The following is a 27,500-nucleotide window of genomic DNA, read 5'->3' on the forward strand; positions in this document are numbered from 1 at the left end:
TGTGTGTGTGTTGTGTGTGTGGATGTGTGTTGTGTTGCATGGGTATATGTGTGTGTGTGTTCGTGGGCATAGTGTGTGTGTGTGGGTGGGTGTGTTTTTAGGCATAGTGTGTGTGTGTTTTGAGTGTGTCTTATGTTTGTGGATGTAAGTGTTTGTAGGCATAGTGTGTGTGTTTGTGTGTGTGTGTGTGTGTGTGTGTGTTATGTTTGTGTGTGCTGTGTTGTGTTTGTGTGTTTGTAAGCATAAATCAAATGGCCCATTTTGTAGTCGTCTGGACTGGAAGAAATAAGATATGATTTGATGTGATTTGTAGGCGTAGTGTGTGTCACATGTCTGTCTGTGGAATGTTTGTGTGTGTTGTGTTGTGGAAAAGCGATGTGTGTGTGTGTGTGTGTGTTTGTGTGTATTTGTAGGTGTGGTAGTGTGTGTGTATTTGTGTGTGTGTGTGTGTGTGAAGTTGTGGAACTCATGTTTTGTACATACATGTATGTGTATATGTTTCTGTGCTTGTTATTATTTTTTTTTTTTGCTTAGTAATGTATACAAATCCATGCACATGGGTGAAAGATTTTGTAAGTGTGGTTGTGTGTATGTGTGTGTGTGTGTGTTTGTGTGTGTGCTCATGTGTGTGTGTGTGCTAGTTAGTATATTTTTTAGCATCTGTTCATATTGTAATATGTTTTGTGTATCTTTCAGCATTTGTTTGTGTTGGAAAGTGTACAGTGTCTTGCATGGAAGGGTGGGTTGATGGGTTTACATGTGTGTAATGTTTGTGCATTTGTGTGTGTTGGGACCTGGAAGGTGTACCTGTGAAACTTGGGGAAGAATAAAGGGATGAAATGCAGGTGTCAGCTTAACTGAGACAGAGAGAAAGAATTTTGCAGGCCCTTATGGATGAGGTTAATATCATTAATAAGAGACTGAGAGCAAGAATTTTGTGCAGATATGAATGAACTTGATATGTATATTCAGTGAATAAATGAACTAGTGTGTGTATCCAAATAGGGTGGTTGCAGCTTTACAGTAATATTCCTCAGTTGATGTTGTTGTTACAAAATGTTCTCAGTTTCGTTGTGTGTTTTCTTCATTGCTAACAGTTCGGTGAGCTTTTGGCTCTGTGTGTACATGTGTGTATGTGTGTGTGCGTGTGTGTGTGTGCACTTGCTTGGTTGACTTACAATGTTTTATATAAGTAAAGCAATGCATTTATTGCCAGTGTCTAACCTCCATGCCCCAACATGGTTCACAGGATTAAAATATTTTTTAATATTTTGTGTGTATGTGTGTGTGTGTGTGTGTGTGTGTGTGTGTGTGCATTATTTTCTTCTAAACAAATAATGTAATTACTGATGTTATTGCTGCTGTTATTTTTTATTTTTTTTTTTTCCTGCCCCATCAGTGGAGCACATAACGCTTCAGTGGCATTACTCCCACGCCGCTCATTTAGATTCCCCCCCATACATGGCTACACCTGGGTTCGTCTGTCACTGTTATTTTTGCCTCTTTGAACATTTTTTGACAGTTGACGCTTTTGAACTTTATCAATAATTACAGATTTTTTTTTCTTTTCTACATGAATGTTGAATGAACATGTGTGAAGATGTAATTGTGTGTGTGTGTGTGTGTGTGTGTGTGTGAAGTATGAATACAGACTGCACCTCCATAAAGATATCGGTATTTCCATTTGTCGTCTTGTATGAAATTACCAGTTACCCTGACATAATTGTTACGAAAAGTGATGTCAGTGACCACAAGAATAGTTGATGAGTAATATATATATATATATATATATATATATCGATAACGACGATATATCAATATATATATATATATTTATGGGTAAAAAGTTTTTTCTTACTCAATGCTGCAGTCACTATAATGGTTTGGGTGGGTTTTTTTTTTGTGTGTGCGTTGAAAAAAATGCTACTGCAGAAAGAGGTCTGGTTGCATTTCCATTTTCAGTCCTCAGCTTTTTGTTTTGTTTTCTGCTTATTAGGACAGATGGAGTGGTGTTTGTTTTTTGTTACGTTATATGTTTTTGGATTGTATGTATATGTATGTGTGTGTGTTGTTTTTATACCAGTTTATACAGTTTAATACCACCTTTGGAAATTGGTCTGTTGATGTTCACACACACACACACAATTACACACAAAATCACACACACACACACACACATACACACACATAAACATGGACACAAAACCACCAGTATATATTTCACATTTTCTCTTTATTATATATGTAACAAACATATCACAATAGAAAACACTTGATTCAATTTACAACAGTTATGATGTTATTATAAACACAAGATTTATTTTAACATCAATAATTACTCTTTATGGATTACTCAAAATATTTTTTGCTAGGGATAAAACTGTTCGCTTTTATCAGTCAAATTCCAGCTCTATAAAGATTTAGATAAGAGAACTAAGTCTTTTTTTAGTTCTTCAGTCAGCAGTTTTGTTTCTATATTCAATATCAGCATGTTGCGTGATCATATTTAAAGACCTAAGATGTTATCTTGATGGAAAGAAAAACAAACAAAAAAAGAAACATTATGTTCTTTGATCTGTAACACTCCTTTTCTTTAAAATATGTGTTGGTTTACAAACAAAATTCTCACTAGGTTTGACTCCTCCCTCCACAACTGGTTAAAAGGGATAGTTTTTTTTCAGTTTTCAGTAGCTCAAGGAGGCGTCACTGCGTTCGGACAAATCCATATACGCTACACCACATCTGCCGGACCAGCAGCGTAACCCAACGCGCTTAGTCAGGCCTTGAGAAAAAAAAACCCAACCCCTCCCCCCCCCCTCCCCCCGAAAAACCCCCCACTACTAATAATATGTATAAGGCGCAAAAACTTGATGAAGTCAGCTATAAGCGTACATAAATAAATAAATAAATAATTAATAATTATAATATAAAAAAGTAGTAGTAGTACTACTGCTACTAAAAGGGATAACGTGCCCATAGCCTTCGTAAGGCCATTGGGGCAGGAAATTCATATCCCCTGTGTCCAAGGATTGCTATGGGAAGGCGGGACCTAGTCCTCCTCTCCTGCTGTTTTAAACTTCCCCAACCGGCCAGGTACTCATTCACACCTGGGTGGAGTGAGGAAAATTGGAGTGAGGTGTTGACAGGCGCAACAGCCGAGTGGTTAAAGCGTTGGACTTTCAATCTGAGGGTCCCAGGTTTCGAATCATGGTAACGGCGCCTGGTGGGTAAAGGGTGGAGATTTTTACGATCTCCCAGGTCAACATATGTGCAGACCTGCTTGTGCTTGAACCCCCTTAATATTCATACGCAAGCAGAAGGTCAAATACGCATGTTAAAGATCCTGTAATCCATGTCAGCATTTGGTGGGTTATGGAAACAAGAACATACCCAGCATGCACACTCCTGAAAACGGAGTATGGCTGCCTACATGGCGTGGTAAAAACAGTCATACATGTAAAAGCCCCATTCGTGTTCATATGAGTGAACGTGGGAGTTGCAGCCCACGAACGAAGAAGACGACGAAGGAGTAGCGTGCCTTTCCCATGGACATACAACGCTGAAACGGGGGCCTCAAACCCTCATCTCTGGATCAGCAAGTCCAGTGCTTAACCAATTCTACCACTCCTCAACATCTGTCTTCCTTTACCTCACTGCCACACTGAAAAATAAGCCTGCTGAAAAAAACTAGTGGAACAATCTAGAAATCAGGCATTACTCAGTTACACACATGTGCCATTTGCACAAACACACATTCAAGTGTACACAGATGTACTCACACAAACCAGCATGCATGCATGTACAAACAACATAACTTCCTTGTTAGTGGAAGGGAAGAAGGGAGAATGTGGAACATTTTACACAAACTGTTGTCCAAATCCAAAATGAGACATTGTATACATGTGTGCTTACACTCATTCATATAGTAATCATAATAGTGAACTACTCCTCAAGTAGATTTGTTTTAGATCTAATCCTCTTCAAATGATTTATAAAAATGGAAAGGAACATGAATTAATAAATTCACACAAACACACACACCACACACACACACACACAATCCATTCACTGATCATGTACACATGGACATTCATTCATGGGCATTCATATACATAAATGGACAAAGCGCACATTTAAAAAAATCCATCTTTACGGTAGTCTTATCTCTGTCTATCACTGTATCAGTGTATTTTTTCTAACAGTATATGTTAATGGTTAGGTGTGTGCATGTTTCTTCCATTGTCAGTATGCCGACATATAAGGCAATTGCTTTGTTTTTCGAAACGTATAATACAAAGTAAATACTGGTAATTAAGGATAGAAGAGATTAATACTGATAATACAGGCTACAGATAATAACATGCACGGTTTGCTGAAAGGGTACTCATGGTATACTTCTCTTGATACAAAGAAAATAACAAATAAATAATGTAATTTTAGGAAATAACTTATACCTTTGATAATGCATACACTTTACATTGCTTACTGTTACACTACTCTATGAAAGATACTGTATTGTGAGGATCAGTTTGCACAAAATGAGGTCTCAGACCTGTACTCTCTCTGATACACAAATGTACACACATACTTCAATGACAATAACCGTGTACGGACACAAGTCCAAGTGGCGCAACTGAAATAAATAAACTTTACAGCGCCATGTTGACTAGTACAGGTATTACACAGACAAAAAAAACAATCTTGTCACAGACCAGAGAGCAAACTTCATAATCAGACATATTCAGCAGACTGAAAATTACTTCACACATGTTTTCGTTTCTTTTATAGAAAAAAAAAAAGACAAAAAAAAAGACCACTCCTTGCTCTATGTGTCAGTTGCTGAAGGAAATTCCCTCGATTCCTTAGACAGCTGAGGTAACAGACGTGCAAACATTCAACATGAAATCACAAAACAAATGTTAAAAACTGCATGATTGATAACCAATGTTTAACTTCATAGTTATCATCTTCATTAAAAAAAAAAAAAATAAAAAATTAAGAAGAAAAAAAACACTCTTACCAGCATTATGCATTCAGTTACAGCCATCAAAAGTCCACGATATTTACATACAGACACAGGTTAAACAACACACATTATATGGCAGTGATAGGGAAAGTTAAGTAACATTCATCATTATTTACACTTGTCAAATCACAATGGCTGGGTTTTGAAGTTCTGTGGAATGTCCATTGTGTGATCCTGGTTTGCTTTGTAAACAAAACTTCACAAACTGAGAAAAACAAAAGAAGGAAAAAACAAAGGTGAGGATTTCCATTATGAATAATGAGAACCACACATCTGACACAGAAATCACTTTCACATAATTCATGAATAATGGGGGGCATTTCTTGGATAAATAATGAGAACTACTTGTCTGACATATATTGATATAGATCACTTTCACATGATACAAAAACAAAACAAAACAAAAAACGGTGGTTCTGGATTCAGTGTTAACAGGTTCAGGAAAGTCAATGCACTGATTTTTTTGTTTTTGTTTGTCAAATCTTTTATGTAACATAACAAGAACACTAACAAATCAGACCATGAACATCTGTCAACCTGTAAGTTCACTGTAAAAGACTGATTTTTTTTTTTAAACTAAGAAATTTAAGACAAACATTACAATCACACTGCAACAAACAAAACAATTAGCACCATATTAAATCATACACTGAATGGCTGAAAAATAAAATGCAGAAACTGTGTACAGTGGGACAGCTTCCTGTCTCTTGCTTACACACACTTCGAACACTACCATCTGAGAACAAATACTCTTCCATGCAACACCCTTGTCTAATATCATACACTGTCTGCTGCATCCTTTTTTTTTCTTTTCTTTTTTAAAAAATTTTTTAGTCAGTGAATTAAACACTGCAAATACTACATGCAAAGGTAGATTGTTTTGTTTTGATTTGTCTTTATAATCAAATCTTCAACAGATTCAGTGAAACATTGTGGAGGGGGTGGGGGGGGGGAGTTCTATTATATACTGTACATATAATATACTATAATCTTTTTCTAGAATACAGTATACTACAACCAATATCCACAAAACTATAATTTGCATTACAAGTCCACACAGTACCATTCAAAACCAATTCATATCTTTGGCAACAGAAGGGACTTGGATTCTGACGGTGACTGTTAGCAAACGGAATGGGGGAATTCAAAATTTTCTTTCTTCTTTCTTTCTTGTTTTGTTTTGTTTGGGATTACTCTGTACATCTTCACTTTACTCATGAAATTTATACAGCTCTAATTTTAAAAAAATATATATGGCACAAGTTCTCTGTCTCATTATTTCCAGTCCCTCCCGCCTCCTGTTACTTCTAACCCTCCTTTCCCTGTGTTCAGATTTCTTCAAGTGCTCCTTTTCTCGCCAGTGCTTGGCTTATGAGTTTATTATTGCCTGGGCATGCTCTCATGCGCAAATATATATATATATATCATATTAATTTTGACTCACCAGCTGGATTTATCATTATGTCAACCACACAGAGCTAAAAGAGGAAGGATTTCAGAACAAAACAAAAAAGAAAAAAAACAAGAGAGGGGGTAGAGAGGAAGGATAGCTACTGACTGTATGCTGTGTCAGTCACAAAAGTTATTTCATAGTGGTTCTCTTTTCCTTTTCTTTTCTGTAACCTTACACTTACAGTATTTCTTCTTTTTTTAACTCACAATATAGCTACACATATGTTCAACAAAAACAGAAATATTCAGACTGTCATTCTGGAGACAAGCCAAAACTTAAATACAATGTATAAATCCTTTGTTTTAAACCTCTTAGAAAAAAAAAACCCCCACCTAAGACAAAAACAAAATAGAAGTCATTGGTGTCTTTCAAAATTTCTAAGCAGAGGGAAGCCAAAGCCTGTTCATCAGAGGCCAAAGTTTTGACAGTTACTTCTTTGGTGAACACACCACCAACAGCACACTGTATTGTATTGTATTGTATTGTATTGTATTGTATCGTATTGCATTACCTTATGTCACAACTAAACACCTCTGCCCATGACTGCAGCAAAAGAAACAGTTTAAGACAAGAGAACTCGGCAAAACATCCTCAGTCAGCGTACAATGTTCCACTGAAAAAGTGCTGATGATGGGGCAGGGAAAAGATACAAAAAAACAACAACAAAAAACGATTAGTTGATAAAATAACATGGCCAGGGCACTCACTGTCCACCTCAGAACTCCAGGTGACGACTGCTCCCCACCTTCCTCACATCAAGATTACTGCCTCACGTACAAAAAAAAAAAAAAAAAAAAAAAAGGTTAAAGATCCCATAGTGTTTTACAGCCAGGCAGTGAATTCATAATCCTGGGTTTGGCAGTGGAAGACCGGGCCCAATCTTCTCATTACGCTGTTTTAACCTTCCCCACCCCAAAGTCAGGTACCCAATCACACCCGGGTGGAGAGTTAAACTGTAGTAAATTGCTTTTCCCCCAAGGATACAACAGCACACTGAAATGGTGCCTCAAACCTTGATCACTGGTGAACATTGGATCAGAAGTCTAATGCCTCACCACAGCGCCTCCTGCCTATGTGCACAATCCATGGTAACAAGACAGATAAAGCTTTCATTCTTTTGTCAAACCGCTCCTCCTCCGCACAATGTTTTCAAGCCGTGGCCGAGGAAGGCAGCCCGGCCCTCTCTGTGCAGTAGTACTTCTTGTGAGCTATGAAGGTAGAGTGGTAGGTAAAGCTGATGTCACAGTTTTTGCAGTACGGCACGGGGACAGAGTTCTCCCCAGACCTACTCCCCTGCCGTCCGTTCCTGTCCTGAGCGGCCACAAAGAAGCGTGGGAAGATGGGGCGTGGCGGCGGGGGTGGCGAGGCGGGCAGGGGTGGGGGGGTGAGGTCTGGCTCCACCTTGACGGAAACAATGGAGGGGGGAGAGGCTGGGGGAGGAGGACTGTGGTGGTTGGGGGTGGGACTGTGTGAGGGCGGTCTGGAGGCTGGGGAGTCAGAGGAGGGTGGTGGCTGCGAGGGGGCCGATGGGGGCGTGGCAAAGGTGATGGGCAGGGGAGGGTCGTTGTAACTGTCATCGTCTCTGTCAAGTTCTGCTTCTGTCTTGATGTGGACACTCTGTGTGGGGCTGGAATTGTTCTCTACATCTATCTCCTCGTATTTTGATTCATTTTGTGTTTCGTCTGTTGTTCTGTCCAGAGACTGATCACGATCATCCGCACTCTCTTCTACAGCAGTAACGTCACTTTGTTGGGTTTCTCTGTTCTCAGTGTCACTGTCCAGGGGCTCTTCTTTGATACGCACTGGGCTTTTCTTTTCTGTGGAAGACTCTCTCTCAAAGCTGTTCTTCTCCAAGGGCGACTTTTTGCCTGGACTGGCTGACTGAGGGTGGTTCTCCTTCTCTTCCCGAGGGATCAGTCCGTGAGAGATTTCCATATGAGCACTCATCTCTTCTGGAGATTTGCTCACAAAGTCACACTGGTTACACCGCATAACTTCCTGCATGTACCGGGTGGACATCTCATGGATGCGCAAATGTGCGACCAAAGACCTAGGGTCCGCGAAACACTCCCCGCACAGGTGGCAGGACTGAGGGTCATCCAGAGGCACCAGGATGTCCACCTTCTCATAGGCCTTCCGGGACCGCCTACGCTTGTAGGGCTCGTTCTTCAGCCGCAGGAGCTCAGCCTCCACGCTGAAGGGGCCCTGCACTCCCCTCACGTCGCTGTTGGTTTGGATAGGCACCAGAGGGGGCTCCTGGAACTCGATCATGTGGCCGTCGTTGAAGTCCTCCCCGTTGTCTGTGTGCGTCTTGCCGTGCATCCGCATGCCCCGCACCGTGTTGCCGCGGTAGCCGCACAGCGTGCAGCGGTAGGCGCTCGTTGGGTTGTGGACCTTCATGTGCTCGGCCAGGCGTTTCTCCGTGTGGGTGACGTAATCGCAGTGGGAGCACTTGAGCAGGGAGGCCTGCGCCACCTCGGCACTGCACAGGTGGAGTTTGAGGAGGCGCGACGAGGTGAAGGTGGACCGACACTGGGTGCAGCAGTACTGGCCGGGACTGGGGGAGGAGCCGTTGCTGCCTGGAGACTGGTGGTCGCTGCTGCCGCCCCCAGTGCTGATGATTTCCCCACTGGGCCTCTGAGCAATGATGGAGTGCTCGCTGTTCTTCCCGTGGGGGCAGTAGTACTCCTTGTGCGCCTTCAGGTTGCTGGCTGAGCTGAACTTGATCTTGCACGGAACGCAGAAGAACTTGTAGTAGATGTCTTCGGCGGCCTGGCTGGGCACCGGTGGTTTGATGGCTGAGGGCAGGTAGTGGGGTGGGACGCCAGGTGATGGTTCAGCGTCTTTGCCAGGAGAGGTGGCACTCCGTGGGGACTGGCTCGTTCCCGGTTCTGAGGTGGAGGTCACGGTGGCGGAGGGCTCCGCTTTGATGGCACCGGTTTCAACGCTGCTCCGTGCTGACACTGAGGAACTGGCTGCAGGTGGTGGTCGGAGCTTCTTTCCTGAGCAGTAGTGCTGCTTGTGTATCAAATAGTTTTCATGCTTGTAAAAGATGATGTTACAATCAGTGCATTTGTTGCTTCCAGGAGGGATCCCTGCAAACATGTGGGGCGGGGGCTTGACAGGCAACGCCATGTTGTGCAGGGGGAGGAAGGGGGGGAGGAGGGAGGAGGCCAGAAGGTGAGGGGGCAGGCCGGCCACAGAGGTAGGAACTGAGGGAACCCTGGGCGTGCCGGACCCACCAGGGAGGCTGGCATCCTCTGCACTGCTGGACCTGCCTGCCCCGGGACTGGAACCCGCCGCAGAGGGAGCAGCAGAGACCGGAGACCTGGCTTCCTCTTTCTCCCGTTTGATCTGCTTCTCTGGAGAGCCGGACTCCTCGGTGTCAGACTTCTTGGTGCTCAGGTCCAAGGGCAGCTCTTTGACAGAGTTCTCGGCGTCACTGCTGGAGTACGACCGTTTTGGGGACTTGCTCTGGTGGGCCTCTTCAGGCCCGGACCTGGGCGAAGCGTCCACAGGCTTCGGGGAGGACTTCTGTGGGGACGACACAGACACAGACGCCGGCGACACAGACGTGCTGACAGCTGCAGCAGCGGCAGCGACGTGAATGGACTGCAGCACCGTGGACAGGGGGATGGCCATGTTGGTGACCCCCGACGGGGTCATGACGGGGGCGGCCACAATGACGGCCGGCTGGCCCCCAGGCATGAGGGTGGCCCCGGCCGGCAGCACGCCCCCCTCTCCGGTCAGACCGGCGCCTTGAGGGAAGAGCAGCCCATTCTGACCCAGGGTGGCCAGCTGTAGTGATGCCACGGACATGTTGCCCGCCAGGCCCAGCGTGGGGACCCCGGACATGTCGAACTGGGGGCTCTCCTGCTTCCGCTCCAACGCCGCCGCCCGACCCATGTTGCGCTGGGAGCAGTAGTGCATCTTGTGGCACTGGAAGGTGCTCAGGCTGGAGAACTGGATGTTGCACTCCTTGCAGTAGGTGGCGCTGTTGGGGGGGGCGGCCGTGGGGCCGGGGGCTCCTGCACCTTTGCCCTCTCCACCTGGCTTGACCTTGACGCCCGGCTCAGGCTGCCGGTTGTGGATGCGCATGTGGCGGTTCAGACTGGCGGGCTTGTCGGCGCAGTAGGAGCAGAGGGGGCATTGGAAGGTGGAGGGGCTGTCCAGGCAGGCCGCTTTGGCTGGAGGGGGGGACAGATCCCCTCCGGAACTGTTGTTGCTGTCCGACAGGGGGGCTGGCCGCTTGGTGCCACTGCTGCCCGTTGCTGTGGTGACGTCTGGCTGGGGAGACGTGTGTGCATCCTTGGAGGCGTCGGTGTCCACTTCTTGTTTGATGCGTACCATGTCTGGAAGAGAGAGAGTGCACCGTTTAGTCATTCCAAATGCAGACACAAATTAAAAGCACCACAACAAAAACTAACTGCACATGCCCATGTATGAAAATTTGTCTCAACGAGGCTGTTATGAATTCACCCTTGTGATCTTGATCTTACATAAGATCTGTCTTAGTTGAAGGACTCAAGCTGTGAAAACATTCCTATGAAAAAACAAAAAATGTGTACATTTTCCTTTGACAGATTGTAGTGTATAGCTCTTAGATAAGATAATGAACAAAATGTGTACATTTTCCTTTGACAGATTGTAATGTATAGCTCTTAGATAAGATAATGAACACTGAAATCTGCATTCTGGGCAACAACTTCTATATTCACTCACATCTATGGGTGAGATTTTAATGTATCGTCACTGTTACCCTGCCATTTACTAAGCAGCCATACTCCATTTCCAGTGGTCTGTATGCAGGATATGTTCATGTTTCCATAATCCAATGAATGCTAACATGGGTTAAAGATATTCAAATTGCCAATTTGATATTCTGCATACAAAAATACAAAGCGGATTTAAGAGCTAGCAATTATGCACACACAGAGATATGTGTGCAGAAGTAGTAGTAGTAGTAGTAGTAGTAGTAATCGTAGTAAGTAGTAGTAGTATTGTGTATAGTGTGTACTGAGAGCCATGTGTCCAGTCTATTTGTGGTTATTGTTGACATCATGTAACATTTGTGCTAATACATCATAAAACATGGAAAAAAAAAAAAAAATCCAGCACCTTAAGCCACCATCCAAATATATTCCACAAGTTTGGGCTGCTCTCCACATGGAGAGAGCTCAAGTGCACCATCTTCCCAATTCTCTTTCATTTTTCTGTCTGCCTGCAAGTGTACTTGCTTTCCTATCAAAGTGGATTTTTCTGCATAACTTTGCCAGGGACAACCCTTGTGTTGCCCTGGGTTCTTTTTACATGCGCTGAGTACATGCTTCACCAAGGACTTCCATTTATCACCTCATCCAAATGACTAGCCTCAAGACTACCAATCAAGGTCTACTGAAAGGGCAGAAAATACTTTTTGAGTGTGGGACTGAAATGACTGAATAAAAAAAAAAGGGGGGGGGGGGGTGGAGGGGGAATAATGACAGATAATAGATAGTACTTATATAGTGCAATCTCCCAATCTAATGGGTTCTAAGTGCCTTACATGAAACAACACATACGTAATAACAATCCTCTGCACATGACAAAACATCACATATATGTGTGTCTTTACACCATGACAATGCTACAAATTGCAGGTATGAACACACACACACAAACACATGACAAAAATACCCTACAACACATGCACATGCACACACACACACACACACCTGCGCATGTACACACATCCACCCACAGACACACACACATACACACTATATGATGACTTCAGCAGAGGGCAAAGTGGTGTGTGTAGGAGGAGGAAGAATGCAGACAATTAGCTACGCTTCATCGCACCCAAAGGAACTATAAAAACCATCAAAGGCCCAGAGCAGCCCGCACTGACCTGGGGGAAGGCTGCTGGACCCTTGACAGTCAGAGCCACGGCGGGACCGGGGTCGGGGGCTGATGATGTTCTCAGCCTTCTTCTTGGAGCAGTAGTAGCTCAGGTGACCCTGCAGGGTGCGGGGACTGCTGAACCTCACGCTGCAGAACGGACAGCCGTAGATCAGGGCAGCTGTGGACAGCAAGTGACCATGTGATGGTGAGAGGCCTTGGTTTTCTTTGGGTTTTCTTTTTGTTTTTTTTATCAAAGGTTAAAGCTCCCATAGTCTTTTTCAGCCATCAGGGGAGTGAATTCATACCCAGCTGTGTCTAGGGCTTGGCATAGGAAGGCGGGGGGCAATTCTCTCCTTCCACACTTTTAACCTTCTCCTAACCCAAGTCAGAAACCTGTTCACAACTGAGTGGAGTGTGGAAAATCAGAGTAAAATGCCTTTCCCAAGGATGTAAAAATCATGCCAAAAACAGGGCCTAAAACCCTGAACACAGGATCAGAAGTCTAATGGGTAAGCGATTCTGCCACACCGCCTTGTTCTTATTAAAACAAATGATAAACAACAACAACAACATGGGAACAGACATGAAGAGGTCACAGAATGGATGAGCAGGGATGGGGTGAGTTGAGAGGAAAGTGGAATATCCTCAAACTATGACCTAAAATCTCCAACCTTGAATATCAAAGACAAACCAGGTCATCAAACCAACCTCTTGTTTTCTTAACTGATCCATGTGCATGCCTAAAAGCAAAAAGAAACCATACACAGCAAGGACACATTTTAAGACTAGGCTTTGGATTAAACCCACTGAGCGCTCAACCAGTAATGTGTTAAAAGATGCACATAAGGATGTTTCAATTCGGTTTTTGTACACACCTTCCCAACAGAATGAAACTAAGAGAAATACCAAGAGAAATCAGGAGAAACACCAACAGAAATACACCAGGAGAAACACCAAGAGAAACCAGAAAAATACCAAGAAAAACACCAAGAGAAAGCAGGAGAAACACCAACAGAAAAACACCAGGAGAAACACCAAGAGAAACCAGAAAAATACCAAGAGAAACACCAAGAGAAAGCAGGAGAAACACCAACAGAAAAACACCAGGAGAAACACCAACAGAAAGACACCAGGATAAACACCAACAGAAAGACACCAGGAGAAACACCAACAGAAACTAGGAGAAACACCAAGAGAAAGACACTAATAGAAACACCGAGAAAGCAGGAGAAACACCAACAGAAAAACACCAATAGAAACACCAAGAGAAAGACACCAGGAGAAACACCAACAGAAAGACACCAGGAGAAACACCAAGAGAAAGAGTCAACACCAGGAGAAACACCAACAGAAAGACACCAGGAGAAACACCAACAGAAAGACATCAGGAATAACACCAAGAGAAACTAGGAGAAATACCAAGAGAAACTAGGAGAAACACAAACAGAAAGCAGGAGAAACATCAAGAGAAACTAGGAGAAACACCAACAGAAAACAGGAGAAACACCAGGAGAAGCACCAAGAGAAACACCAAGAGAAACACCTACAGAAAAACAAGAGAAACTAGGAGAAATACCAGGAGAAACACCAAGACAAACTGAGAGAAACACCAGGAGAAACACAAAGAGAAACTAGGAGAAACACCAACAAAAAGACTCCAGGAGAAACACCAAGAGAAACGAGGAGAAACACCAACAGAAAGACACCAGGAGAAACACCAAGAGAAACACCCACAGAAAAACAAGAGAAACTAGGAGAAATACCAGGAGAAACACCAAGACAAACTCAGAGAAACACCAGGAGAAACACAAAGAGAAACTAGGAGAAACACCAAGAGAAACTAGGAGAAACACCAAGAGAAAGACTCCAGGAGAAACACCAAGAGAAACTAGGAGAAACACCGACAGAAAAGACACCAGGAGAAACACCAAGAGAAAGACACCAGGAGAAACACCAAGAGAAAGCAGGAGAAACACCAAGAGAAAGACACCAGGAGAAACACCAAGAGAAACTATGAGAAACACCAAGAGAAATTAGGAGAAACACCAACAGAAAGACACCAGGAGAAACACCAAGAGAAACAAGGAGAAACACCAACAGAAAGACACCAGGAGAAACACCAAGAGAAACAAGGAGAAACACCAACAGAAAGACACCACGAGAAACACCAAAAGAAACTTGGAGAAACACCAAGAGAAGCAAGGAGAAACACCAAGAGAAAGACACCAGGAGAAACACCAAGAGAAGCTAGGAGAAACACCGACAGAAAAGACACCAGGAGAAACACCAAGAGAAACAAGGAGAAACACCAACAGAAAGACACCAGGAGAAACACCAAGAGAAACTAGGAGAAACACCAAGAGAAACAAGGAGAAACACCAACAGAAAGACACCACGAGAAACACCAAAAGAAACTTGGAGAAACACCAAGAGAAGCAAGGAGAAACACCAAGAGAAAGACACCAGGAGAAACACCAAGAGAAGCAAGGAGAAACACCAAGAGAAAGACACCAGGAGAAACTAGGCGAAAGACCAACAGAAAAACACCGAGAAACTAGGAGAAACACTTACAGACACTAGAAACTATGAGAAACACCAACAGAAATTAGGAGAAACACCAACAGAAAGACACCAGGAGAAACACCAAGAGAAACTAGGCGAAACACCAACAGAAAAACACCAAGAGAAACTAGGAGAAACACTTAGAGAAACTAGAAACTAGGAGAAACACCAACAGAAATTAGGAGAAACACCAACAGAAAGACACCAGGAGAAACACCAGTTACACACTCACTTTGCAGTTTCCCCCAAACACGTGAACCCAAGCTCAGCTTTTCTTTACTTCACATTGTGCAGTCTCTTAAAGATGTGTATATCTAAGGAACAATGTTGTGAAACAAGAGACTGAAACAGACTGCCTTCACAATGCTAACTGGATAAGATAACAACCTGCCTGATGATAACAGATGTTTATGACTGTGGACCACGTGGCAAAGTTCCCAGACACGACAACATCTTCACTTGTGATAAATTATCACCCGCTTCGCCCTCAGATAAAGCCTTTATCACCTGATAGCTATCTGCTGCTGTCTGGCTATCGTGGTTAGTCATCAGACTCTGACTAACACTCATGTGAAATGATGTCAAGACATGTCCTCACTGAAAACAGAGTGGTGAACTTTGCAACTTCAGCCCTTTGAGCAGAAATGATCCGTTGACGTGCAGTCATAGACAAGACCAAAAATTCTGGGCTATTTCAGTAGCAATGTCTGCAACAGTCATGTATTCCTACAGCCAGAAACAACCATGTACGATAAAGTATGATATATTCCCAGCATCAAACAGGAAACAAACACCTGCAGATCAAGATACAAACACCTGCAGTGTTAGGAAATTTGAGAAACATCCCCCAAAAGGGAGAGGGAGGGAAGGAAGGAGAGAGACAGAGAGAGATCTTGTTTACTCAGATTTCCTTCATCAGACACTCACAACTGTGTGAAAAGCTATCAAACCCAATGAGTTTACATGTTCCATGCCTTTGAGAATGTTGGAACATGCGAACAGCAAGAAGAATATTGCCAAGTCCATTTCATGCACAGTGACAATTATTTGCCTGGGGATATTTTGGTCACAGATGGTAATATATATATATATATATATATATATATATATATATATATATATATATAACTTACACTTTTTTGAAAGGAAAATGAACACACTATCCAATTTTGATATGAATTTCATAAGAATTTAATGATTTTGGGATATGAAAATTCCTACAATTATGTAGACAGAATTTTCCATCCTGGGGCACTGGAGGGGTTAAAAGCAAATGAAAAGAACAGACAAAAAAAAAAAAAAGGAGAGAGAGAGAGAACATGGAGGAAAATAAAGACAGAAAAGAAAAAAAAAAAAGAAAAGAAAAAAATCTCCTAGGAACTAGACTGTTCTGTTCATTGCAGAACCGTCAAGGGCCCTCTGATTTCGCCTTTCATTCATAAACAAACAAAAAAAATCTCCCCGAAATACATACTCATGAAGAGGAGGATACCCGCCAGTGTGTGGTAGAAGTCAGTGGTGGTTACAAACAAAAATTCACTTATGGCTGGGTATGGTCCACCTGTCACTTTTATAGAGAAATTTGGACACCACCTTATCTGTTGATAACAGACTTCCTATCTTACTCTGACAATCACATGGTCTGTCAGAGAGAGAGAGGGTACACTCAACTTTGACCAAAATCAACAGAGGGCAGCTGATATCTCGAGCGATAACTGGACTAAATTGAACTGCATCATGATAACAGAGGGAGGGGGAAGTCTTGAGGAAACTTTCAAACTGGAGACCATATCAAGATAACAGAGGAGAAATTACCTCCAAAGGAAAGGGAGGGGTGGTTTGGGGGGGAGGTTTTTCAAGATAGATAGAGGAGAGATAGCTGCAATGTAAACAGGAGGACTACAACACAACAGACATTCTTCTTAAGCCCTAACTGTCTCATCTCCCCGCTATGCACAAAATTTCCTTGAGTGTGTTCGTTCGTTCTTTAGTTTAATGTCTTTTCACTGTAAGTGATATTAGACAAGGGAAGGAAAAAAATCGAGTGGGAGGAGGGGGAGGGTGGGGGGAATTACTGTGTACGCATAAGAGTAAGTGAAAGTGTGTGTGTGTGTGTGTGTCTTCACAAACAAAGGCTGTTGTTTCAGGTATAGGTTTATGAACATTGAGCGAAAACTGCTCAATGCAGAGTCTACTGTCTTTGCAACTGGTTAATGTACATTGAGCAAAAACTGCTTAATGCAGTCAGGTTAAAAAGTGGGGATAAAAAGAAAAAAATAACACATCCCCCCCAAAAAAAAAAAACATGGAGTGGTCCTTATGGATACAGTTGGAAAAAGAAAATGGAATGCAAAATAAATGGAACTGAATTGGACAGAACAGACTGGACCTGACTTGACCATACAGAATGGAACGGAACAGAATGGGATGAGATGGAACAAAATACTTTACTTTAAACAGACAGACACACAGACAAACAAGCAAGCACAGAAACACACAGACACACACACAAAGACATATGGACAGACAGATAGACAGACATGTCTGACACAGACAGATAACATAGAAGATAAATCAAATCTCTTGAACTGAAAGTCAAGACAGTTAAGAGCTAGTTAATACACAGAAAGATAAGACAGATAAGAAAGCTAGACAAGGCAGACCAACACACAGACGGATAGGTGGGGTAGAAAGATGACAGACCAGACAGACGGACAGGTCAACAGACACAGACAAAAGGACAGACAGGCTGACAGACAAACAGAGGCCGGAACAAGAGAATACATAATACCAAATACAGAATACAGAAAAAAATTTACTTGACAGACAACAGAGGCCAAGACAAGGGAAAACAGAATACAGAACACCAAATACAGAATACAGATATCAGTCTAATATCATCATCTTGGATGTACAGACTATGAATAAATAAACGAAAAACAGAATACAGAAAACTTTACTATCTCAACAAGAAGAAATCCACAAGGGAGACAACACTGACCATGGCCGGCAGAGGGCTGCTGCAGAAGGGGAGAGGACTCCGGCAGCTGTGCAGGGGGAGCAGGGGGGGAGGATGCGGCGGGGGGAGCCCTGTCAGGGGGGTTCTGGGGGGAGGGGGCCAGTGACAGCTCTCTGTCGGCCAGCGACAGGTCATCCAGGTCAAAGACAAAGGTGGCCCTCAGCTCCATGCCAATCTCCACGTCGGAGACAATCTCGCACCAGATCCGTCCTCCTGATGACGCAGGGGAGAACAACAACACAAAACATTTCATTATCACAAGATGAGAACTTCACCGGTGGTGTATGTGCTACTACACAAACAATGCGCGAGAATTACAGTCAGTCAATATGAATACATAAAATGCTTAACTCGTTCCACTCTAGGTACGAGTTAACTCATACCATGATTACATCCCCTGTGGACCAGGTACAAGTATTCTCGTACCAACACACTGTTCTAATTTCATTCACTCTTGCTTGGTACAGTTGGCATTCCAAACTGAACCTTTTCTGGATTGCGGAAGCATGAATATGACGCTTTGTTTGACCGATTAAATCAACAATACTCCATCGATTTTCGCTGTTTTAGTGGACAACTGTGTTTTTTTTACTGCAATGTAGTGTTGGTCCAGGGGAGTTGCAACAAGCATGTAGCTGTGGGGTAGAATGAGTTAAATACTAAATAAATGTAAACCCTGCGTACAATAATGCCATGAACAGGCATGGCATAAAATGCTTAAATGCATAAGCTGGTATATCATCCTCATGTACAATAATCACACATGTAATAATCACAGTGTCATAGTCATTCAATATGAATACACAAAGAATACAAAATGCTTGAATACAAAATTACTATAAACCCTGCACACAATAACCACAATATTAGGCACGAAATAAGCACAGTAAGAGAACAAGAATGAATGCCATACAATAAAATAAAAAAAGACAAATAAAATAAGCTGATCCAGAATGAAAAAAGAAGCAAATAAGAAACAAACAAACAAAACAACAACAACAACAACAAAAAACAACAGAACTCCTACTTATCAAAATCCACTAGAACATAACATCAAAACTGCAAGCACCTTAAAAGCAACAACAAAAACAGGATTTCCACATGTCTGTGATATCTATGCTGCAATCCAAAATGCAAGCGGATAAGCTTGTAAGTTTGTTGTAGTTCTGTTTTGGTTTTTCACACACACACACACACACACACACACACACACACATATATATATATGCTATAGTATAATTGGCCTTTAGAAACCATCCCAACGCTGACTGTCCTAAAACCCTCTTGGCCGAGAGAGTGGGGATGTAATGTGGGCAAAACACTCTCTACTATGATCATATTCTAGCCCAGATAGTTGGGACAGCAGTTGCCTCCTTTGCTGTTCTGATGGTCATAGTCGGATACGACTGACTATTATCATCTCTCTCTCTCTCTCTCTCTCTCCCTATCTTTATATATATATATATATATATATATATATATATATATATATATATAACACAGCATAAACCAGGCATCAAGAATCACACCCTTCCAACGCACACAAAGTATGCCTGTGCCCAATCAGTGAAGCTCCGTATCTTGCCAGAGAGATACAACTCCAGTGAACGTTGTCACCAGATGCACTTTTGCACATTGTGAAGGATGCTGTTCACCAGAATCATGGCTCTATCTTTCTAAAGGAATTTTTTTTTATCCTGATAGAAACAGATAGCGTGCCGCAAAAGCCAGAGAGATCTTTGCAACACATTTGCCTTCATCTCTGGGAGAGCTGCTCTCTTAAAAAAAATAATCTTAAAAACTGTCATATGTATCGGTAGTTTTTACTTGCAGAGATGAACTGAAATGTCTGTAGTATGCTGCTGCCTTTAGAAAGTGTGTATGTATGTGTGTGTGTGTGTGTGTGTGTGTGTGTGTGTGTGTGTGTGTGTGTGCATGCTTGCATGTAAGTGTGTGTGTGTGTGTGTGTGTGTGTGTGAGTATGTGTGTGTGCATGCTTGTATGTAAGTGTGTGTGTGTGTGTGTGCGCGCATGTGTGTGCGTGTGCGTGTTCGTGCGAGATGGAATGTATGCAAGCACATGCAGATATGTGAGTGTATCTTCTGTTTGTCCACATCAGACGCTCTGTGTCTACTACCCCCCCTCCAAAAAAAAAGAAACAAAAGCAGCAAAAAAAAAAACCCACCCCAAAAATAGTAAGAATAAGACACAACAAAACGCTATAGAAAATGAAATCCTCACAGCAAACACAACAATCATGGCGCATATATCAGAAAAGTACTTTGCATAATATTTTTGTAGTCGTTTTTGTCCATAACTGTGGTATATTGCAGCATGTTCCAAATATATGTTAAAAAAAAAAAAAAATGTTTAAACTAGTCATGCTGCAGTTAAACAAAAGGAAATGCTTAAAACAATAACGACACCACAACAGATATCCTGTTTAAACTAACCATGGTGCAGGTAATTATAAGGAAATTCTTACAACAATAACACCACAACTATTGTTCTGTTTAAACCAACCACAGTGCAGGTAATTAAAAGGAAAGTTTTACAACAATAACACCACAAGTCATTGTGTTGGCAATATCCACGTTTTTTCCCGTGTTCTTTCCACTCAGTCTCACTATGAAGACGGAAAATTGTAAATGTGTTTAAATAACAATGTAATATATACTCTACATTTCTTCCCCTATCAAGAGACATAAAAAGGCCAGTCAATAGCCGAGTGGTTAAAGCGTTGGACTTTCAATCTGAGGGTCCCTGGTTCGAATCTTGGTGGCGCCTGGTGGGTAAAGGGTGGAGATTTTTCCGATATGTGCAGACCTGCCAGTGCCTGAACCCCCTTCGTGTGTATACGCACGCAGAAGATCAAATACGCATGTTAAAGATCTTGTAATCCATGTCAGCATTCGGTGGGTTATGGAAACAAGAACATACCCAGCATGCACACCCCCGAAAATGGAGTATGGCTGCCTACATGATGGGGTAAATAAACAAAACAGTCATACACATAAATTCTTAAATGTTACATGTTTGTCTGAGTGTGTAGGTGTGCGTGCCTGAAACCTGATTGAATGACACAGGAAACGAAGGATGAGTGCCCAATGGCAGCCGACAGTCAGCTCTACCCAGGTAGGCAGCCTGTTGTGTAAATGACTCTGTGTTTGTAAAGCGCTTAGAGCTTGGTCTCCAACCGAGGATAGGCGCTATATAACTATCCATATCAATCAATCAATCAAAGAGTGGAGGGGAAGAAATGTAGAGCAAATATCACAGTGTTAATAACCAATTTACACCTTTTTCCGTCTTGTAAACGGAAAAGCACAGGGGAAGAAATGTGGATATCGCCATCATGTTTAAAGCAGTCATGGTGCAGGTGATTAGAAGGAAAGTTTGACACCAACAACACCACAAGACGAGAGGCGTGATCACCACTCTCAAAAAATGCAACACCTGTCTCACCTTCCAGGTAGACCAAGGCGTTTCGGGTCAGCTCACTGACCGCTGGCCTCAGGAGAGCCAGCCAGGCACCGCTTTGTCCTGCCACGTTGACCAGCACCACATGGCCAGTCTTGCTGTGAAACTGCAACACACACACACACACAATAATTACACACATGCAATGATTAAACACACACACACACACATATGTATGAGATGAGATTATACACACACACACACACACACACACACACACATGAAATGCTATCCAATATCTTTTTCCACAAATTTTCGTCTCATCTTGCATCACACACACACACCCACTCTCTCTCTCTCTCACACACACACACACACATACACACCCACACAGAGGTACTTATGGAATGAAATCCAATACCTTTCTCTTCAGATTTTCTACTCACCTAACTCTTCTCTTTTTCTGAGGTGTAATTTCAGACTGTAGTGTGTTCAGCAATAAATAGGTTTTCTGGTTTGGATAAACACCTTTTTTGACTCACTTGTGTAAACAAAGTGAGTCTATGTTTCAACCTGGTGTTCGGTTGTCTGTGTGCGTGTGTGTGTGTGTGTGTGTGTGTCCGTGGTAAACTTTAACATTGACATTAGGAAAAATTCAGTTCTTTCCAGTCATCTTGTTTAAAACAATATTGCACCTCTGGGATGGGCACAAAAAAATAAAAAAATGAAGCCTAATTATATGCAAACTGCATTTACTGTTATATTTATATTTTTTGTATTCTCTAAACTTGGCACTTTGATCTGATATTCTGACACAACAACAAGAGCAGTCATTAATATAATTTTTTGTTCAAACAGGAACTTCTTTTGCTAAGCATGGAAGTTTTATTTATTTTGCAAACGTTTTGGTGCAGATAGGAAAAAAAGGGAAATTACTCTGTAATTAATGCTAGGGGACTTAATTTGCCACAAGTGAGTCTTGAAGGCCTTGCCTCTCTTGTTTCTCTCTTTTTGTGTGTGTGTGATGGGGATGGAGGCAGGCTGGGGAGTGAGAAAGTAGTTTGAACTGACAGGTTTGTGTTCTTGGTGAGTTGTATTCCAGAGAGGGAAGAAAATGTATGTGGGGGAATTAAAGTGTGTGTGTGTGTGTGTGTGTGTGTTCATGTGTGTATGGTTCTTATGTGTGTGTATAATCATATGAGTGTGTGTGTGGGAGGGAGGGGGTGTGGGGGCGGGGGGGGCTGGTTGTCAGCAGGTCTATTATCATGTGTGTGCAAACGTGTGTGTGTGTGTGTGTGTGAGTGTGTGTGTGTGTGGAATTATCACATGCGTGTATTATAATTGTGTGTGTGTGCGTGCGTGTGTAATTATGTGCGTGTAATCACTGTGTGTGTGTGTGTGGCACATGTCACAGAGTGCTGTGATTGAGTCATGCTGTCCCCCACCCCCCATCTCCCCACCCCCCCCTTTCCCTCCTCAAAGATCTGTTTACACGTAGAAGGCCCTGCATCAGAGCAGATCCCTGTGGGAGCCACTATCAAGTCTGCTGCACACTTCTCTCCCCTCCCCCCCCCACTCCCCCCCCCCCCCCCCCACCTCTGTTGGCGTGTTCACTCTGTGCTGTTTACATTGCACAATGTGTGCCATCCAGACAGTACAGTCAATCCTAAAACAAATCTGATATCAAGTGAAGGTCCCTGCTTCTTGTTGCTGGTGTTTCGCACACCATTTACAAGATAAATGCACACACGTGCACCCACGCTCGCTTGCTTTCTGTTTCACATGGTGCGTGCATGCACATGCAGACTCAATAAATCTACATTCATGATACATGATTTAAAGGGAGTTGTAGACAAACATACACACAGATATGCATACATGTGCATGCTCACAACACACATACGCACACACACACACACACACGTTTACTATGTTCACATATATCTTTTGGCTGACCGTTGTTTCAAAAGAAATCCATAGCACATCCTTCACAGGTCAGTCAGGGGGTGTAGAAAATACCTGACCTCCCCCCCCCCACCCCCGCCTCCCTTGCAATCCTCACTCTCTCTGTGAAACAGTACTGATACTATTATCTCCTGAAAGATATTCCCCACATGATCATCTCAGAAGGCAATGGTTTCAAAATGTCCATATCGCTGTATAGATGGTCTCTACATGACCATATCACTAAGATGTTGAAATACCTCTGAAACATTCCCAGAAGTTCCTATCTCTAAGATTGTGTTCCCAAATATTTACATGCTATGAGGTGATGTACTCCAGTGACCTTTCTCCTTAGATCAGGTGGTCCACACAATGGTGACTCTAGATAAGCTCAGCCCCACCTTTTACAAGTCCCTAAGATTAGACTGGCCACACCTCAATTAAAATTCCCCAAATCCATACCTTTAAGATAAGGTTATCCACACCCAAATACCTCTAAGGTAAAGTTGCACACACACCCATACCTCTAGAACCAGTTTCCCCATGCACCCATACCTCTAAGACAAGGTTCTTCTCCCCCCACACACATACTTAAATCTAAGAGAAGAATCCGTACACACATACCTCTAAGATAAAGTTCTCCACATACCCATACCTCTAGGATAAAGTTTCCCAAAACACCCACACCTCTAAGATAAGGTTCCCCCAAACACCCACACCTCAAGATAAGATTCACACCACACAATACCTCTATGATATAGTTCCTCAAACCTGTCCCTCTAAAGTTCCCCACACACCCATACCTCTTAAGACCATACTCCCTACACACCCATACCTCTAAGATCAGTTTCACCAAAACACCCACACCTCTAAGATAAAGTTCTCCGCACACCCATACCTCTAAGACAAGGCTCCCCTAAACACCAACACCTCTAGGATAAGGTTCCCCCAAACACCCACACCTGTAAGATAAGGTTCCCCCAAACACCCACACCTGTAAGATAAGGTTCCCCAAAACACCCACACCTGTAAGATAAGGTTCCCCTAAACACCCACACCTCTAAGATAAGGTTCCCCAAACACCCACACCTGTAAGATAAGGTTCCCCAAACACCCACACCTGTAAGATAAGGTTCCCCAAAACACCCACACCTGTAAGATAAGGTTCCCCAAAACACCCACACCCCTAGGTTCCCCAAAACACCCACACCCCTAAGATCAGGTTCCCCAAAACACCCACACCCCTAAGATCAGGTTCCCCAAAACACCCACACCTCTAAGATTCACACCAAACCATACCTCTAAGATATGGTTCCCCATGCACACATACCTCTATGATAAGGTTCCCCACATACCCATACCTCTAAGGTAAGATTCCCCATGCAGCCATACCTCTAAGATCACTTTCCCCAGACACACATACCTCTAAGATATGGTTCCCTAAACCTATACCTCTGAGGTTCCCCACACCTCTAAGACCTGTTTCCCCATGCACACATACCTCTAAGATAGGGTTCCACATAAGCAATTGTCTCTAAGACCAGTTTCCATTGCACACATACCTCTAAGATAAGGTTCCCCAAACCCATACCTCCATGGTTATTCACATGCCCATACAAGATTACACACCCATACCTCTAAGGTTCTTTTCACACCCATACCTTTAAGATAAGATTCCTGACACACCCATACCTCTAAGATAAGGTTCCCAACACACCCATACCTCTAAGATAGGGTTCTTCTCACACCCACACCCACTCCATACCTCTAAGATAAGGTTCCACATACGCCACTGCCTCTAAGACCAGTTTCCCCATACACGCCCATACCTCCAAAATAAGGTTGCCGACGCGGATGTTGTCGGAGGAGACCATGTTTCCACAGAATGGCCCCAGGCTGCTGCCCTTGGGCAGGGGGATGGCGCTGCAGATCATCCAGCTGGGGGTGGGGGTGCCGTGCACCATCACCTCCATCTCCTGCACAAAATACCAAGGCCCACACTTAGTGACTCATCAGCAGTGGTGCAGGGGACTCTCACGGGGGTCTGCTATGTGGTAGGCCCCCATGAGATAGCGGTGGCCTCGCAGTAGTGCGCCCAACATGGAAGTGAGTGTCTCCAGGTTCGATTTCTGTATTTGCATCAGGACTTTTACCTTCCCTCCCTGCCCCCCTCTCCACTAGACTTGGAGTGATGGTCTGTAAGTGTTTCTCTTTCGGGTGAGATGATAAATTGATGTCTCGTGTGCAGCATGGACTTAGAACCAATGACAACAAAAATGTTGTCCCTGGCAAAATTCTTTGGAAAAAAATCCTTTTTGGTGTTTTGATAGTAAACTTAGTAAAACAAATACACTTGCAGACAAAAAAAAAAAAAAAAAGCAGAAGAAAGATAAACAAAGGTGGCGCCGCACTACGTTGATGCGTTCTCCCACGGGACAGCAGTCTGAATTTCACACAGATAAATTTGTTGTGACAAAAATTAACACAATACAACACAATACAATATAGTACAATACAATGTGATACAATGCAATGCAATACAATACAACACAAATTACAACACAGTACAATGCAATGCAAAGTAAGAGAATACAATACAATACAATACAATACAGTACAATACAATACAAAATTACAAAATTACAATACAAATACCACTGTTATACTCCCTGTCCACTGCTGTTACTGGGATCCAGACCACCACCCACAGTCTAGTGGAAAGGGGAAAGAAAAACTACTGGTCCATATGTGATCTTCACAAGCAGTTACCTTTCATAAAAGTCTCCTTTCTCTCACTTAAGCACGGAACAGCCAAGCTGACCTATGATCTAATCAGTTACGGCTTGCATCTCAGGCTTTTGTAATCACCTTCAAAACAGTGCAAGCTGCTGACCACTGAGTCATCCATTTCTAAGTTGCTGATGATAACAGGAAGCCGGGCATTATATAACACCGCAGGACAGTAACAAAGAAGGAGGAGGGGGAAAATAATCATCCTTTCCACTTCCATGTGCATGTCACACTTTTTTTTTTTTTATATTTCTTTTAGTTTTAACTTGTGGTCCACCTTGCTTTGACTATCATACACTCAGAAGTACACACATATATCACAAGTTTGTGCAAAAATACATGCATAAAAGTACACACACAAAACACACACACACACAATCACGTTCACAGGCTCATCCAAATTCACACACACACATATGAACAGCTTGACCTTAACAGCTTTTGCCAATAGGTTGTAAAACTTAACTGTACTACATAATAGAAACCAATAACTTGCCTTGATGCAGACTGGACATTTTGCTTTCATTCCCATAAGATTTCTCTGTGTGAAATTCAGGCTGCATTGCTACACTGAGAGCGCCACCCTTTTTTTCTTCTTTTTTTTTGTCTGCAGTTTTCTATTTCTTTTCTATTTAAGTGGATTTTTTCTTCATAATTTTGCCAGGGACAACCCTTTTGTTGCCGTGGGTTCTTTTTACATGCGCTAAGTGCATGCTACACATGGTACCTCAGTTTATCGTCTCATCCAAACGACAAGCGTCCAGACCACCACTCAAGGTCTAGTGGAGGGGAAGAAAATACTGGTGATTATGCCGTGATTCGAACCAGTGCGCTCAGATTCTCTCATTTCCTACATGGACGCGTTACATCTAGGCCATCACTCCATTGCCTTTTACAGCCATCTGGACAGTGATTTCATATCCACTGTGTAAGAGGATCAGCATAAGTAGGCAAGGCCCAGTCACCTCCCTACGAAGATTGTATCACACCAACCTTACAAACAATACAAAACCATTCAAATGTATCCAGTTCCCCTTGACATACAACTGTTTAACACCAACCTTATAAACAGCACCACATATAAAACAAACTGTTCAAACGTGTCTCATTCACATTCAGATACAACTGTACCACACCAGCCTAATGCCATGGACAACACCGTGAGTAAACCAAAAACTTCAAACATGTCCAATTACCCCTTCACATAAAACTGTACCACCCAACCTAATGGAAAACACCACAAGTAAAACAAAAAATTCAAACATGTCCAATTACCCCATTCACATACAATTGTACCACACCAACCAAATAGACAACACCGTAAGTAAAACAAAAAATTCAAACATGTCCAATTCCCCCATTCACATACAACTGTACCACACCAACCTGATCAAACAACACCA

General features: G+C 42.8%; 2 protein-coding genes across 6 annotated transcripts in view; one reads left to right on the forward strand and one right to left on the reverse strand.

Moving 5' to 3' along the window:
- The window catches only part of LOC143286041 (uncharacterized), a 34,686-nt gene extending 33,380 nt beyond the window's left edge, over positions 1–1,306 (forward strand). For 2 of the 3 annotated variants that reach the window (XM_076593566.1, XM_076593567.1), the window contains exon 11: positions 1–1,306. This exon is cut by the window's left edge and continues 183 nt beyond it. The gene's annotated coding sequence lies outside the window, so the exon portion shown is untranslated. The other variant, XM_076593568.1, reaches the window with a different exon arrangement.
- A 4,957-nt stretch (positions 1,307–6,263) lies between these two features.
- Positions 6,264–27,500, reverse strand: part of LOC143286042 (uncharacterized) — a 63,689-nt gene continuing 42,452 nt past the window's right edge. For all 3 annotated transcript variants that reach the window (XM_076593570.1, XM_076593569.1, XM_076593571.1), the window contains exons 4-8: positions 25,137–25,283; positions 21,409–21,529; positions 17,926–18,156; positions 12,370–12,540; positions 6,264–10,831 (exon numbers count right to left, since the gene is read on the reverse strand). In XM_076593570.1, the coding sequence (XP_076449685.1) occupies positions 7,629–10,831; positions 12,370–12,540; positions 17,926–18,156; positions 21,409–21,529; positions 25,137–25,283 (3,873 nt within the window). In that variant the 3' untranslated portion in view covers positions 6,264–7,628. The remainder of the gene's footprint in view (positions 10,832–12,369; positions 12,541–17,925; positions 18,157–21,408; positions 21,530–25,136; positions 25,284–27,500) is intronic.

This window comes from Babylonia areolata, chromosome 9 (genome assembly GCF_041734735.1).
Source record: "Babylonia areolata isolate BAREFJ2019XMU chromosome 9, ASM4173473v1, whole genome shotgun sequence".
NCBI classification, from domain to species: domain Eukaryota; kingdom Metazoa; phylum Mollusca; class Gastropoda; order Neogastropoda; family Buccinidae; genus Babylonia; species Babylonia areolata.